Source organism: Balearica regulorum, chromosome 17, assembly GCF_011004875.1.
Source record: "Balearica regulorum gibbericeps isolate bBalReg1 chromosome 17, bBalReg1.pri, whole genome shotgun sequence".
Classification (NCBI taxonomy): Eukaryota; Metazoa; Chordata; class Aves; order Gruiformes; family Gruidae; genus Balearica; species Balearica regulorum.
This window is the reverse complement of record NC_046200.1, coordinates 12,466,509-12,483,975: the sequence shown is the minus strand read 5'-3', so window position 1 is coordinate 12,483,975 and position 17,467 is coordinate 12,466,509. Positions and strand designations below refer to the sequence as shown.

The window sequence follows — 17,467 nt, the reverse complement described above, 5'->3', positions numbered from 1 at the left end:
CATTTTGCAAACATCTAACAAATCTAGTACAAAAGGGACCCCCATTAAACAGAGCAAAGAGTCCAAGGATGATTATAGAAACAGCAGGAAACAAGATACTATAGATTTTAAACTACAGCTCTGGTAAAGGAAAAAAACAGAAGCTCAGGGCTCAAGACATTTCTAGTCCCTTGGCTGATCAGTCAGGCAAACACTCATGGAAATAGCGCCAGTGGGCAGTAAGAGCATCACAGTACCAGGAAATGCATCGTATCCTACAATTCTGCTACAGCGGATGCCACTCCAAATCCATGCTGATCTCTCCATGTCAGGTATGTCAGGTTGATGCCATATAATTATTATCTTGCCAAAAGTTGGCTTGCCATCCTTGCGCAATAAAAGGAAAGACTCCATCTACCTATTATTCTTCCTCCCTAGCAGCACGTAGAGCTACTGGGAAAGTTATTCATCTGTCTTCTCCAGCAGACTAGCTTTCTTCCTTCAGTACGAAAGTACGCTCTTTGGAAACCTGAATTGAGCAATTTGTTCTCGCACCTTCTGGAAAAGACAGGCTGAGAACAGTAACAACTACAAGAACAGTAGAGCAGAGTGAAAAACACTGCCACCATTTGTGTGCCAGACCCTGCTCAGCCCTAGACTACAGGAAAAGCTGCCAAGTGCAGAGGTGTATGGCACCCAATTACTACCAAGCAGCCCTTTACATGCCCACTGAAATAAAGGGTAGACAAGGGCATTTTTTAAGCCCCGGGTGGACTGTATTTGGTTGAGATTTGCATAACTGTAGGCAGTTGGGTCTGACTCGAACTGAAATTTGTCATAAGCAGCACTGAGGTTACAACACATGCTAATCCAGTACTGGATAACTCTTCTGAGCAGCTTCTAAGCAGTAGCTTAGTGCCATAAGCAGCGGCAAATCAGAACAGTGCGAACACACAGCGCTGGTTTCCACATCTTTGGGCAACAGCAACCCTTGTTTACTTGCGCTCCAGAGCCCTCAGGTGAAAACAACAAGTGTGTAAGTTTGACCACTTAAGAGTACACCTTACAACAGCTATAGAATACTTATGACTTGGAGATCATAATTTGGGAACTGCTGATTCCAACTTATCTAGGGGAGGAACATATGTTACATCAGGTTTACACAGGAACCAAGCACAGGAGTTCCACTGGACAGGGAGCACCACAGAGTGAAGGATACAGTTTCACAAGATGCAGAAAGGCTAATTAACAGTTCACCACTGCCAAAAATGGAGAGGGTTTTACTCCCTCTTCCAGACATGTGCTGCTGCCACTTACTTGTGTTGGCTCTGGCTCCCACAAGGCCCCTCTGTGAACCAGTTCAACAGAATATACACCCAGCCAAAAAAAAAGACGACTGTTTTCTTTTGGGTTAGAAAAGAGAGATGAGCACAGCAGTCAGCAAGAAGGAAGGGGTATGTCCAAATAGCCAAAGGAGCAGAAAAGGAGTAAGGATAAGTGAAAGTAAAGCCATTCCCCCTTTCAGCAGCAGCAACCCTTTACATTTACTCAACTGCCAGCAGGACCACCATGTCAGATACCCCAGCATCTTACCTTTGCAACACAGATAACCATAGTCAAGAATAAGATTGCTAAAGATCACTATGATCCTACCATCTGCATATGTAAAAATGGGTTTGGACACAGTCAGAGACAAAATACTGTCGGAGCTCACACATTCTAAGTCAATTATCTGCCTTTTAAAAAGTAACAGAAACAGGAAAGCATGTGGACCCTATAACCAATAAAGGGAAGGGTAAAATTTGCATGGTTATGCAAGAAGACATGAAACTTAAGGGAGGAAAAAAATAGCATCTTTTAAACAGTGGAAATCCTATCCAAGCAGCATAAACAGATCTGAATATAGACCCATCCAGGCAAAGTGCCAGTTACAAAATTTGAGACATACATAAAGATGATGAAATAAGGGACAGAAATATTAGTAAAAATTCTGAATTCATTAAAAACATTAGAAGCACAAATTCTGCTGATGAGATGTAAAATGCCCTGGCTATCAGCAAAAGGAGGATTCCAGCAATAAGGAACAGAGACACTAACGAGACAGTGCAATCGTACAAACAATGCAATTGTATCCACAGTTAGTACAATCTTACTGAGGTATTCCTATCCTGAAGGCTCTTAAATGGGATATCAGAATGCAGACTTAAGAGATTTTAGTCCTTTAAGAGAGTATTTTTCATTAACTCCAGCAACTTCCCATTCAGTAAGTAACAAGCATTTTCTCCCAAGAGCATAAATGCAAAGAACCTTCAACAAATGCAAATCTACCCTTAAAAAACAAGGTATCTCAAGTTTGAAAAGCCTGTGCCTATAAGGAGAAAGTCCCAGCAAATCTCACCCAGATACTGGGGATACCAAATAAAAGGTTAGTACATTGAGATATAAATAAAGACAAGTTAAAAAGACTTGCTGGCTTGATCTGCCAACCACTCTGAGGCAAGTTGTTTCCCTTTTTTTAAAAAAAAAGGAACTTTTGTCAAATGTGGTATGTGGTTTAACTGGCTTGTTAAAAACCTAATTACTAAGGAAGTACTTTCAAAATGGTGGATTCTTCTTTTTAAGAAGTTTTCGTTTCTGCAGGGGTTCTCTGCAACACAGTGGGAGCAGACCTGGAAGCAACACCAAACTCTTTATAAGCCAAAAAGTCTATGTCATCATCAGCAATTGACTTTACACAAAGCACTGCCAAAAGCACAATGTAAACTCACAGAGCAGGGCAGGGGGAAATGACAACAAAATATTTAACATTTTTCAGTCATGTGGATCTTTGTACTAGTTATAACTATAATAGGTAGAAAGTTCTAAAATGAAGCTTTCAATCTGATGAGCATTCTACTAAAACTTAAAGATAACCCAATTACAGACAGTGGGCAAGCAACATCTTTGAAAGACAACAGAGTACAAAGGGCCAAGCAGTACATGGTTAAAAATCTAATTAAAACAGCTTCTTTTTACTTAAAAGCATTTTCTAGGAATGAAAGGAGTACAATATTCCAGAAATTAATATGGGAACTGGTCCCCCGGTCTACTTTGGGAGAAGATGTGGGTGGTAATTTGATGGAAATTGCTGATGGCTCTACAGCTCTGCATTTTTTATTTTTTATTTTTTTAGTGTTGGCAGAAGAACATGGCCCAAGAGTTTCACAATGTCATGAAAGAGGCCCACTGAAAGAAAGGAAACTGTTAAAGCCAGACAGAAAACTAACATTTTTAGAACTGAAATATATTGTAGCCAGCGGATGGAGAAGAGCTGGAGAACATTTAAGGTTTTCTTGTCTCCTCCTCCTGTGAGAAGGTAGACGACCTATCATTCTACCTATCATCTGGCATGACTACTACTTCATGACAGAAGTAGTAGTCACAAGTCTCTTGCTTGTTTTGTCACCAGCAATAGTGAGGATTTCTTTTTACCAAGAGCAGTATTAATAAAGCAATTAAACACATGACAGTTTCTTCATTTCAGTGCCTTGCACGGAAGTTGTTGTTTTACTAGACAAAAAATTTATTCTGTCAACCGAAGGGTGTTTTACTCACAAGAGAACACATGACCACAGAAAACTGCAATTAAAAATAAATATTACAAAGACCAAAGAGAAAGTAGATTTTTGAGAAGATGAGTAAGAGAGACCAATCTCCAGTGCTGACCAAAAATGGAAATGCCAGCAATACTGAAATAGAAGCAGCATGAGAATAAACTTCCTTTTCATAGGTACATGAAATAAATTCTTCTTGAAATTACTTTCTAAAAAAGGGTTTTCAGCATGATCTCTGATTGTTTCTCCGTCAATCCTATGATAAAAGTCAACAATCATCTGAAATAATTGGAGAGAATATTTTGCACTAGTGTACAGATGTCAAGATTCCCAGCTCCTACATTTCTGCTTTGCTGAAAATTAAGTTGACTTCTTTGTCTCCACTCATCATATTCTTCCCTGCTACACACTGAACTAGGGCATAGTGAAAAATTGATTCATTTTCCTATCAAGTACCTAGATGCATACATATTTTATATGTACATGTACCTACTCACATCACTATCGTCCCATTACTGTTGGGTACTTGAAAATTAATCTGATCCACTTCAGAACCACACCAGCATTCACAACCCATAGAGAAACAGAGGGACAAGGCTCTTCCACTTACACATTAAATGTACAAAGACAGTCTCACACACACACAGAGCGGTCCAACTGCCTGCCCCCTCACTGAGAACAATATTCCACTCCTATCTCTGTGACAAATCCAAGCCTAACTGCTTAAAGCAGCTGGAAAATAGACTAACTCCCCCCCCAAAAAAAATAGAAAATAAAAAAATAGCTGTTGCTGCCAAGCAAGCACTGAATACACTGCATTCCATTTCATTAAAACAATTACTCAGAAGCCAGCCAAGAATTACATAAAGCTTCCTCCCTGCACCACCCTCAGCCCCTTCTCTTCAACCCTCCTCCCCAACATGCAAACAGCTTCCCAACTCTGCAACAAGAGGATCACACCAGAGCGATACCGCTCTGCAGAAAGCGGCACCAAATGCCTCACATCACACTGGCTATTCCATCCCACCCAAAGCGGTTTTCAAACCTAAGCAGTGCAATCAGAGGACTCTAGCAGATCCAGACAGCCTTGAAGGTCTGGGAATTTCACATCACCCTAAGTCATACCATGGTGATCCATTTCATGTAGTTTTCTCCCTCACATTTGATGGTAAAGTAGCATTCAACAAATTAAGCCCTTAACCAACTCCTACAGAAAAGAATAATGATAACCTAACAGATTTTATCTGTAATGCACATGGCCAAGGCTTTTAAGTGTGATCCCAAGGCAGAAGGTGCTGGAGGCGCCAGATTTAAGCAATTAAGAAGTGCGGGAGCAGCATGCCAGAGCAGCTGTGCTTGTGAGGCACTGCCCAGGGGAACTGCTCAGGACAGCCAAGTAGCAAATCTCAGATTAAGCACCAGCAGGATAGACTGAAAACTACAAACTTAGGGTTATAAGAACCTGACTGACAAATTCATCCCAGACTCCATACAGCCATTCCACAGCACCCAGCCTGACAGCGCTGAGCTCCTCACATTTCACAGCAGAAATAAAAGGCAGCTTCTTCTGGCCAACACTGCTCACCCACCCACAACACTGAGTTGGCCACTGATAAGAGATTTCATGACGTGGATGAAATGGCATTTCGTTCCCTCCCCCAGTGCTCCAGCTCTCTGCAGGGATCCTGTCTAACTGCTGGAGCTGCTCGCAGCCAGGCAGAATAGTTCCAGCTGTGTATCACGCTGCCTAACCAGACCTACACAGCCCAAGAAAAGTCTCCCACATAAAACCATAACGAACAGAGGAAGAGCTGCAATCCAGAAGTACTACTCCCAGGCATCTTACTCTCGTCGACCACCTCCACCCAAAAGGGATAATTTGCTAGCAGCAACAAAAAAAGCCCTAGTCCCAAGGCAGCTGCCAGTGCTGAGGAATGGGGAGCAGCAGACATAACTAATGGCCAAAGAAGATGAGGAGCAGAGAAGACCACCCAGGCCATCATCTTATTCCAACTTGTGGGGCACCGGTAACTTTAACTCCGTGCAGATAGCCTTAGGCTCTTTTGTCTGACCCAGTTGAAATTAGTGGCTCCAACCCAAAAGAAATCTTTTCAGAGAGAAGCCTTGAACTTGTTTAGAACCATGAAAGAGAATAGAACAAGGGAGTATTAAGCCCCTAATCCATGGCAAATCATTTACGGCCCTCCTGCCCATGACCTTTTCTACTTCTGGCTTGTTTTGCTCCCTCCTGCTCTTAGAAAAACGCAGCCTAATCACAGTCCTTGAACCACCACAAACTTTCCTATAGCACAAAGTAAAATTCTCTGCTCACTGCTCTTCAGGGATGGAAATAAAGCAAGATCCTATCAGGCATCTAGACAGACACAGGATTAATTCTGTCTGCCAGCTCAATTTTGTGACAAAAACATGGGATTGGTTTATTCCTGGAGACCCCATACAGTTTGATTTATAGCTGAGCAGTTTAAAGCACAATTCCCCATGCAACGTGTCATTCAGAAAGTTTATTCCCTGGAGCACTATTTACTGTTTTGATGTTCGTCACATTATTTGCAAAATGTTAGAGGTTTAAACACATGCAATAAACAGTAAAAATAAGAAATCAAGCTATGCTCCAGTGCATGCTGTCAGCCAGACATACTCAGCAGCTCACCCAGCAAAGCCATCATATGCAAGTTTGGTGTAGATAGTAAGCGGCATGAAAAACTGCATTTGAAGACTTTAGATGACCCCATCATCATTTAAAGAACTTGAACTAAACTTGTTCACAGCGTAGAGACAGTCCAGCACAGGGAAAAAGGAGCCAAGCAGTAACAATGCAGGCTGTCCCCCCCTGCGCTCTGCCATAAGTTCTCTCGGATCCTCAGCTTATAGTGGTGTCAAACTGCTTAGATAAATTTCCCATGTAAATTCAGAATAATTACTGTCTGCTACAAGAAAAAGCCGCATTTAGATGAGCAGAAAAAGAGCTTAGTAGACTCCTAAACAGCACAAACACATAACCTCAGGGACTCAAGTTCCTATAACTGAAACACCAACACCAAACGCTCCACAGCACTCCAGTTACCACGTCTACTTAGTTTGCTTCATCGGGATTTAAAAACATACACACACAGAAGAGAAAGCATGGAGTTTAACACCAGTCAATCAAGGGAGACTGTCCCCAGCCAGTTGGTTTCTCCTGCTCTGGGGCCATTTGCAATGAGAATAAGCACGAATGAGAAAAATAGCTAAGAGCGATACGAGAAAGTCATCACCCACCTCCTATTTTTATGGTGTATCTTTAGCATATGACATTCTTTGAATGACTTCATGACGCTCTGTGGTAAAGGGAAAGACTAGAGTAGGACTACTGTAAGGAACTTGGAAAGGAAAGGAAATCTTTTCTCCCTACTCACAGCCTGTCGTAACAGAGGATGAAGAAAGGATGAGCAATGAGAAAGGCAGAGAGGGAACATTAAACAGGGCTGAGAAGAGAATAAAAACTTATAAATCTAATTCAAACTTGCCATTGTAAGCTTTTCCAGCAGTGGTGACCAGAGAAGTATGAAAGAGTTACTATTCTGATATATTCAGCTGGAAGCTATTTCAGAAACACAAAGATCTCAACAAACATTAACCGTACTTTGCAGGTAAGGAGCTATCCCTATTTCACAGACGGAGAAACAATATGCCTAAAGTCAGGGAAAGTTTTTGAGGCTGTGGATAAATGGTTACCTCATGCTACATTAAACATAAGGCACAGCTAGACAGGTGGCCTCAGCTACTTACCAGCCCACTGCCCGTGTAAAAAAAAAATCCAGACTTTCAGAAGAATCAGCTGATCCAGCTAACTGCCCAACAGTTATCGTGGACACAAGGAAAGGAGATGAGGGAGGGGAACACAATACACTTGACAGCAGCCAGCAGTTAAATCAGGTTCAACCCATTTAAAAATCACAACTTCCACTTTCTCTCCAATCCATTTAACATCAGCCCAAAATGGAAAGGAATGGCGCCACTACTTGCTTCTACAAGGCGCTACATCTTGTTATCTTGTCACAGAGTGAGACAGTTCAAACTTATTGATCTAATGCCAAATCATTTATTCAATTTGGGGGAAAGAGCTGGTTTTCCAAAAGACCAAAAATTTGAACCAATTAGCTCTGGAGCATGATACTAAGGAAGCAGCAAGCACACAAGATTTTTGAGCACAATTTGAAACTAGATGAGACACGCGGTGAGATTTTACAAACACTGAAGCAAGAACAGGACCCCAAAGTCTCCGGTTCCCTACCTAGCATTATATAATAGCCTAGTAGTCACGACAACCTGTACTTCCAGAGCTTGTTGTTAAACCTAAGTTAGTTAGGACAGGCTAAAGTGAGCAAGAAACTCATTCCCTAAACCTCAACTTCTTATCATAGCCTGGGGAAGCTTCCCACAGACAATGTCTCACTTTCAGGCAGCTGGAGCAGAAGAGCATCTTCATTAACAGCTTCCGCATCAGACAAAAAGGGACACAGAAGATCAGTACACAAAGGGAGGGAGGCGTAATCCGAGGCACAGAGCACGAAACTGGGACCAGAGATCCTATTCGCTCGCAATGATTTTCAACTAGCACAATGCAACTGAATTCAGAATCTGTTCTGGCTTTCTCCAAAGCTGCAGTAGATCCTGGATATCATAACTAACACATTAGTCTGGTTCCAAAAGATTTGTTCTGTGGCCATGGACAGGCTTTCCTCCCCCTAGTTGCACTTAACTGATTTAACTTAAGGAATTTATACATGTCTGTCTGAGCAGTAGATCAGAAAAACTCTGATCTAAGTGCATTGCTACTGCTTGCTCTGCTGACAGACTTCAGAATTTTATCCATCATTTCTGCAGTTTCACATCTCGTTTCATAAAATAAATTCACTTCAAGGGGAAAGAGGTGAGGAAAAAAGGATCTGGAGAAATTAAAGTGCCATGATTCCTGGGAAAGCAAGAACAAGTAGACAGACAGTGTTAAAGATGATGTATGAGAAGTTACCCATTTCTTTATCTAGTGGTAGAGATGGTGTTGGAGGATCAATTTTAACCAGGAGGGCAGCTGAACACTTGGGATAAGTTGACCTCTCCCAGCGAGGGACAAAGGAGCTAAAGACAGCACAGAGTCCAGCCTTTCCATGGAAATAGAGCAACAAGAAAAGAAGCCTCTCTCTGCATCGCACACTGCTCGAGGCAGAGGACTCCCTGTCTGAGTCGCTCAGGACAATGAAGTCCCTGTTTTACGAGGGGTCAGGACAGCTAAGAAGCTGAAACAAGTCAGAACCCCATTGTGCAGAGTATTAATTCTGTTTACAGTCTTCTCGCCCAGCAGCAGGAATGACTCAGAAACCTGAGCCAGTAGAAAGCCAAGGGACCAAATTACTTTACCAGCGTTTCCCCCAATACCATTTCCTGGGCGTAGCTGACCGTAAGCAATTTCACACTAAACTTTCAGTCAAATAACTGCATATGACTTCCAAACTGAAGGAGCTGAGTCAGAAGCAGGCAAGCACCCCCCTCAAAAGAGGGACGGACAGCACAGCCCTGCAGAACTACAGCAATCTTCCAAATGTTAGGGGAGATGACAGATGGAAACACATGCATCTCCTTCCACGCTCTCATGAAAAATCAATGGCAGGATTGCTCCCTTTAAAGTCAGTCTTGAGAGGATTAAGCCCTGAAGAGAGGGTGGGTTAGAGTTCCTAAAACAGAGGGAAACAACTTTTAAAGCAAAATCTCTTGTGCCACTGAACCTTTGTGCCCGGAATTTTGAAGCCACACTGCTAGACAAACGTTCTGCAAAAGAAAAATCCTTCCAGAAGTGAGCAAGCACACCTAAAATAAGAAGCTTACAGTCTAATTTACATGCACAGCCAAAACACTGCCATAAATACGTTCTTATTCAACAGAAATAATTTCTTTGTAAAACATCTTTTACAAGCTCTAGTGAATGCTGGTTTTTGATTGCAAAATCCAGTTAAGGATTTTCTGAAGCCTTAAAAAAAAAAAAAAAAAAAACAAGCAGTAGAGAAGTGAGAATTTCAAAGTCATCAAAAAAAAAAAAAAGACTTCACAGTAGTGTTTGCAAACAACCCCTCTCAGAAAAAGTCTGTAAAAACCATTCAAAGTCAAAATCAAACAGTATCTGACTAAAGCAAATGTAAAGTTTCCTTTCTCCCACTCTCTAACCATAACACACATGACACGCTGCATGAATTAGGTTTCTTCCTCTGCACCCAGCAGATCCTCATGGACTGTTCACACATACTACTTAGACAAGGTAGCACCACAGAAACAAGAATAATTCAACATCTAATTCAATATCTCAAATTGTCTGAAGCAAATACGTGTGGTTGGTCACTTGTGTGCTGAAAGCACAGCATGTAACAACAACACGCTGTGCTTTGGTAATCCCCTGAAAGGGACAATAGCCATGAGTTTGGATATTCACTCTTTAGGACTAAGTTTTACTCTCTGTGCCAATTTACAACACTGCAGAAGGGCAAAGTCATTCAGCAAGCTTCCTGTCAAACTCCAAGCACATCCGCAAAACGTGCTTCCTTAGAGAGATTCAAGGAAGACAATCTGGACAAGTCTGGTCAGCTGCTCGAATTCACCATCTCCTCCCCTTCCCACAATGTAATATTCTAGTTTATACGCAGATCCAGCATCGAGTGCCCTGTGCCATGGAGGCTCCCACAACTCAACAGGGTGCACGAGTTCCGTCTGCAGAGCTCTTTACAAGTTTCCTGTGTGAGCTGTGCACTGTAACACCACTTCTTCAACACTGAGGGGGGAAAAAAAAAGGCAACAAAGTTTTTTGAAACTCCAAACGAATCCCCAAAGCAACACAAATCCATTCTCACAGATGTTTCCTAACCTCTCCATGAAAGCAGCATGAAATCGAGATACTTCTGGACCTCCATTTTACAGTGCACAAGTACACATTGATTAACTCCATCAGCTCCAGGAAGAGGGAGGAGATTTCTGATAAATTCAGGGAGTTAAGAACAGACACACCAATGGGCTCTATGAGGTGTTCCCTCACGGCCAGCAAGGTCCATCAGTCACTAGTCATTTCTGCACCACACAGATTCAGAAGCATGGTGTGGAAATATCTAAACTGATTTTACGTGACATGAGCTCTGAACCTGCAAGGCGTATTAGCTCAGGCTCAATGCTAAACTACTTTTGGGCCAAAACTGGCCCTGGAAGCAGTGCAGCTATGTCCACATGGCATTGTGCCTGAACCAACAAGTCCTGCCGGACCAGCTTGACTCTGGACAGAGCCAGCGCAGACGTCTGTATCCATGGCACAGTTAATCCACAACTCAGATAATCCACCCATAGATAATGAGGAAAGAAAAACAAACAACTCTCACTTTAGTTCAAAAGTTTCACTTATTTCAGAGGAGTTGTATCGGCACCGCATTGTTCCCTTATTTTTCTAAAGCCGTTCACCTTGGGATGCATAAATAAGTGAGCAATTTGGGGGCTAACAATGATTTGCAGAGGGAAAATGGCCGGTGTGTCTTTCCATGGTGAATTTTGTACACCAAAGAAAAGCTTAGAGAGAGAAAAGGTCTCACTTTCCTTGTTCAACTGCTTACTGTTAGATAATCAGATCTTGTCCAGTCTGAAAGACTGCACAAAAATTGAGAAAGACATGGTGTAACTAAGACTTGATGAAATCAAGCTGCTGAGACAAACAGTTCTATTTTATCAACCAGATCACAACTTTAACTTTTGGTTGTGCCAATACATTTAACACCTCAGAAGAACAAAACAGACACAAATTCAGATCATTTTCAGAATTTCTTTGCAGTTCACTTCTAATCCTCCTACAGAGGAAAGGAAAAATGTGTTGAAACTGCAGTAGCCTATTGGGAAGTCACACTATCACTGTTCAAGGAATGCAACAATTGCAGTGGGCACAGTACAGCTCCCATGGTTGGTTACAGAGGACGTTGATGAGACACTGAACTGGCCCTACACAATGCTATCTGTACGCTCACCTTGAAGGGCCACTCAGCAAGTTAATACACAGACTGGGTGAATCCTGTTCTGACTAGCAACGCATTCCTGAACATGCTAGAAACTTGCTGAAGGAGCAGCACCAAATCTCCAAGAGATAACCAGGCTGAGGGATATGAGAAACGGTAAACAGAACAGAAAGAAACGATAACCATGAGAAGAAGCTGCAGCAGAAATTCACTCTCTTTGAATCGCTAGCTACTTCACTCAGACAGAGGGTGAGGTTTCACACCCTGAGAACGAATCCTTCATGGTGCACCTTTCACCAGGAAGCCATGCAGCTGATGGACTCTGACTCTGTGCCCTGTAAGTTTTATCATTAGCCCAATTCAGAGTCTGTTTTCTGAAGGTGTGACCACCAGCTTTATGCCAGCACTGTAATGTGAGCTTCCAGGTTCAGGAATAAAACTGCAATTTTCCTGGAGCATATCTTAACAGGACGTCTGGTTTCTATTAAAGGTAGGATGGAAGTAACGGATTGCAGCCCCTCCCCAGTGTCTGATTTAATCAGTTTCATAAGCGGAACTCAGTCACCCTAATGTCTCCCAGAGCACAAGGGATTTTGGCAGATCCACCCCCTTTCCAGCTTGGTACCAAAGGAACTCAAACTCTCTAGATCTTTCCAGTGAGACCAGTTGCCTGACATTTCCCCACTGCGCAGTTTTGGAAGGTTTCAGCACACCTGGGAGAAGCAAAGGGAAGAGAAGGAGAAGCTCCGAGCTGGGCAGGGGCTGTGCTCCTGCGCTCACCCCCGAGGGCTCCCCAGTGATCACTTTATACCCATGCAAAGTTACGGATCTCGCCCAAGAACAGACTCGAGAGGTTGCGGCAGCGGCAGGGGAGGACGTGTCCGCTGAAACCCGACCACGCTCCACGATGCTCCCGGGGTACGGGACCGAAGGGCGCCTTTACCGGCCGGGGCAGAGCCGGGACAAAACATCGGCGGCCCGGACTGCGGGCGGGGGTGGGTGGCGGCGGCCCCAGGGCAGCCCAACCGAGGCGCCTGGGGGCGGGCGGCGGCTCGGACCGGGCGGCACGGCGAGCCAGGAGGGCCTGCACGGTCCGCGGGGAAGCGACACGTCCCCGGGCGCCGGCAGGCCCGGCCCCGGCCCCGGCCCCACGGCGCAGAGCCGCTGGCAGTGCTGAGGGGCGCAGCGTGGCCGGGCGGGCCGCGGCCGCCGCGGGGGCTGCCCGGGAAGCTGAGGGGCGGCTCCCCCCCCCGCCGCGGAGAGGCGGTGGGCCTCGGAACTCACCCAAGTCGTCCATGGTGCCGCCGTGCCCGGTCCGTCGCGCTCGCCCCGGTGCCGCCGCCCGCCTCAGCGCCTCGCAACTTTCCCAGCCCGCCCCCGCGCGCGCCCGCGGCCCGCACGCGCCCCCGCCTCGCCGCGCCCGCCCGGCGCTGCCCCCTGCCGGCGGCAGCAGGAGCCGCCAGCCCGCCGGGCCGGGCCGGCCCCGGGCGGGGACACGACTCGGCTTCCCGGCCGGAGCTCCGGTGCGCGGGCCTTGGGGTGGAAAAGCGTCCAGGGAAATGCTGGGCGGGACGGCAGCGCCCAGAGCTGCCGCCCGCGGGCCTGGCTGCATCTCCCTGCCTTCGCGGCGGGGCTCCGACCCCGGGGCAAAGCCTGCCCTGCCGCAACGAGCCATCCCGCACGCCCGCCCGGGCGAGGCACCGGCCTGCAACCCCACGCGCGGCCGAGGCTGCCGGTGCCCGGCCAGGAACGCAACCCAAACCCCTGTCCTCTTCACTCCCCAGGGGCACGTCCCGTCCCGTCCCGTCCCCCCCCCCCGATGGCAGCGATGCAGGCGTGCCAGGCTCCGCTGGGGCGCTCCAACTCGGGAGAAGCCCTGCACGCTGCAGCTCCGTGCCCCAGAAGCCTTCAAACAAATCAATGTTTCTGAGCCCCAGAGGATTTACCTGATCTACAGGAAAGCTTGGGCAGGTGAAACCTTTCCTGAACAATTTTCCACAAGCTTTTGCCACAATAAAGGAAAGTCACCACCACTTCTCCTTTACTCTGCTTAAAAAACGTAACAGGCCTCCTGGATTTATCATGTCATAGTGCATCTTGAGCCAACATTTCCCACTAGCTTTTCCTTTCAAACCACTACCAAGCCCTGCTCCAACACAGCAAAGTCCTCAGCCTTGCCTGAACCACAGAGCAGCTCCACCCTCATCACAGCTAGTGTTTACCATCGCGCTCCAGCCAAGTCGACATGGCAGCAGAAACAGTTGCTCAGCCCAAGTGTTCAGCTCCTAATCTGATGAGAGATACACCAAAAACTATCAGTGTGGGAACAGCTAGGGATCCAGGAAACGTGACTCTTGTAGCACTTTTCCTTACAAAATTACTACCGAGTCAGAGAATGTTCTCAGAGCTGAACAGCACATGTCCTGTTGTCTAGCCTAGATTACGGGCTTGCATTTTTATAAAAAGAGCGACTATGAGGTCAGCTGCTTGCCATCTCCGATACTTTATTTTTCACTCTCTAGGCACAAACACATCCAGTTTCCCCAGCTAGCAAATTCAACAGACGTCATTATTTCCTCTGTTAAGACATGCTATAATGAGAACAGTCACTAGGGGGGCATGGAAATATCCCCTCCCTAGTCCCAGCCAATGCTTACGAATAATCAACAGCCTGCAGGAAATTCATTCCAGGTTTTAGTCCAAATCCAGGACTTCTCAGAAAATTACATCCTTACCTACATCTAAGTACAACACAAATGTAAGTAAAGACTTTCACCATGTGCTTCACCATCAATGGCAAATATCTCACCTGACACCTCCCTTGCTGGTCCCCGAGCAAAACTTAAAACATTATTTGAAGGGACTGTTACGTTTTCTCAAAATCTATCACTGGCTGTACAATGATGACTTCAGGATGTGTCCCCACAGGTGGAGCAACATAAACCAGTAGCATTTGCCGGTAGCACAGTGGACCTAAGGTCATCAGAAGCATATCCTTTCCTGGGATCCGTATGTTCCTTCCAGCAATACGTGACAGGCATCTGTCTTGACTTGGGTTGTACTTTTACCTCTGCATAAACAAAGTGTCCACTGTACTCTGTTTGTATTGTAGCCTAATATGCAATTTTTATCTTCAGCTCCCTACAGTGTCCTTTGGGAGTCTGGAAGTGAGTGCAAATCAAGCAAGTGGTTTCTATTCTGTCTCAGGACTGAAATTAACATGTTGTAGCACCAATTAGGGTTGGACCCGCAAGAAATAGGTTGTGTCCAAGCTGCTCAGTGTAAAAAAGCCAAAAAAAGTCATTGCCTGTCAAGCTTTGCCTGGGGCTTCAGCACTGCTATGAAAGGGTCAGTGAGGTGGAAAAGCAGAGCTGTCACATGAGTGATACTATTCTCTAGCAGTACGGCTTTTAAAACCAACTTTATTCTCATTGCACTCCTCATAGCCAGGTACTGTTCATAACTGAATTCTTCACACACAAACATTTCTTACTTAAAATTGCCAGTCCTTAACCCTTCTGCGATAGCCTAAGGAGTAGGGGCACGTTAAAACCCAAGCGGCTAAGATAACTGCTCAGTGGTGTGGGCTCAAGCTAAACTCACCCAAACAACGTTCACCCTCTCCTGCCCTTCCTAACACCCTGGGACTCCTGTTTCCTCACCATCTACCTGCTCTCTGCCTCTGAAACTCTTAGTGACTCACCAACACCTGCTTGCTGCTCAAGCACCATTTTTATGCAGCTGCTGGCAGAAGCAGCTGCTGTTTCCCAGTGACGGCACCTTCAGCAAGCTCTTTCCCACCAGAGCAGCGGACCTCAGGCATGCCCAGAGGCTGCTGGCGGGACCAAGGGGGAAGTGGCGCTGAGAACAGCTACATCCCTCATAACTGGTGCCCGATGGGAAGCGCTAGGGAATGAAGGCAGGTAGTGCATCAGAGAAATACACCGGGCTTCCTCTCATGTTGTGCCCTGTGACAAAGACACATTATGACTCAACTTATCATCTTTCACAGAAAGTGTGACAAGAAATTATTGCCCCCATTACAGATGGGAAACAGGGCTGGGAACTGGAAATAAAGTCAGACAGTGAGTCAATATCAACCTAATGTTGCACTTCAGGACTTCCTGGCTCCACACAACTCAAGTGTTCAGAGTACTTGCTCAAGGCATCCTTCCCTCTCGTCAAAGCATCGCTTACCAGTTTTGGACGAACTCCATAGAAGGGTGGCTTAACCCTCTGACCTCCACACACTTGACACTCAGAAACTAGATGGATGAACTGTCCACCTGTCCCCTTCAGGGCTGTAATCTCAGACTGGCTGCCAAACAGAGGAGCGATCCAAGCTCATAACACCTCCTATGAAAAACACCGTTATTTACAGCAGACAATCTATGTCAGAGAACAGATACGAAGCTACACTGACTTGTAAGGCACGTTTAGAGCTTACCTGTGCACTTGCCAGAGAGTGACTTGAAACCGCAGAGCAATGAGAATGACTTCATTGCAGCGCGTGTCCTCTGCGCTGTGCCACATGCACATCATGCAAGGGGCGGTAGCTCTTTCTTCAGGTGGATATATAAAAGGAAAAAATTAGGCAGAGCTTTAGGCTTAAAGCAATGGCAGTAAACCTCGACATGCAACTTGCCCATTCAAGGCCCAACTTCACACTTATTAGAAGGATCTATTACAGCAAAACAAAAAAACTGGGTTGCTAGCACAGGACATGACTTTGTAATGCAGAATGAAAGCACCATGCCAGTGTATTATCACAGACAGCTTTGGCAGAAGAGATGAGAAACAATTGAGTGATAAAACCAATACTTATCAACACAGTTTACATGAACCAAGCAATTACATGAAGCGCATTACTGTAAACTTTGGTATTTATCCGTGTGGCTTATTGTGCCAAAGGGTAATGGCATCCCTATGCTTCAGGTTTTGATTTCAAATTGATATTGCTAGCAACGAAGGACAAATTGGGGGGGACAAAAGCAATCTATGAGGTTTAACTGTCACTCTTTGGTCACTGTCGTGTGCAATACCCCAGCATAGCTGAATGTTACAAATAAACCCGATAAAGAGGGAACATTAATGTTCACTACTGAATTTTCTACTCTGCCTAGTTATAGTTTAAACCAGCTGCCAGGCTCAGGGTCTTATAGGCAGGGTAGGAGCATCCAGATGGCACGCACGACCGTACAGAGAACTCCAGAGGTAACCTGTCAGCAGCACAAGCCACATCTAATTCACACAAAGTGACAGAGGGCAGCTGCTGCCAACTCCAGCAGATTCGGCCCGGGGAGATGGTGCGCAATGGTCATTAGTCTCCCTCCCACAGGGTCTGCTTAGATATTAAATAAGAGAACAGCTGCAACTTAGCAATGGATGAGGTTTACTTAATTTATAAAATAGGATTTTACACCAAACTGAGCAGCTGTTTTTTCCAGAGTAAAGGTTTGGGATTTCTTTGACAACAAGGAGTCCTTTTTTTTTTTTTTAAGCAAGTGATACCAATGGATACAGATTAACAAACCCCCACAAAATGCAGTTTATAGTGCTGTGCACTGAAAGCTGTTCCCTGCGAGGTTTTGGAGCAGTTCTGGAGCCACTCAAGCACAAGTTAGACTTTTCCAGCCCCCGACTCACTCCAGAACGGCCAGCCTTCTCCTTGGTGCCTAAGCCACCTTCGAGAGGTCGTGCTCCGCAAAGGATGCTCCGCAGCAAGAGCTACGTGAGCAGCGCTCCTCCGATAACCCCGTCCGGCTTTTCCTGGACCTATTCCTTCTACAGCTTTGAAGGAAAAACGCCAGAAATCAACACTTTACTGAAAAACTTTTTCAACTCTTTTCCTCTTAATTCTAT

The 17,467-nt window shown here is 45.4% G+C and overlaps 1 protein-coding gene across 3 annotated transcripts in view; it reads right to left on the bottom strand.

Moving 5' to 3' along the window:
- The window catches only part of PXN (paxillin), a 49,766-nt gene extending 33,644 nt beyond the window's left edge, over positions 1-16,122 (bottom strand). The window contains exon 1 of one of the 3 annotated variants that reach the window (XM_075769696.1): positions 16,053-16,122. In XM_075769696.1, the coding sequence (XP_075625811.1) occupies positions 16,053-16,107 (55 nt within the window). In that variant the 5' untranslated portion in view covers positions 16,108-16,122. Of the gene's footprint in view, positions 1-12,385; positions 12,522-12,889; positions 13,022-16,052 lie in introns of those variants that run through there. The other 2 variants (XM_075769697.1, XM_075769702.1) reach the window with 2 other exon arrangements.
- Positions 16,123-17,467: the final 1,345 nt, after the last annotated feature.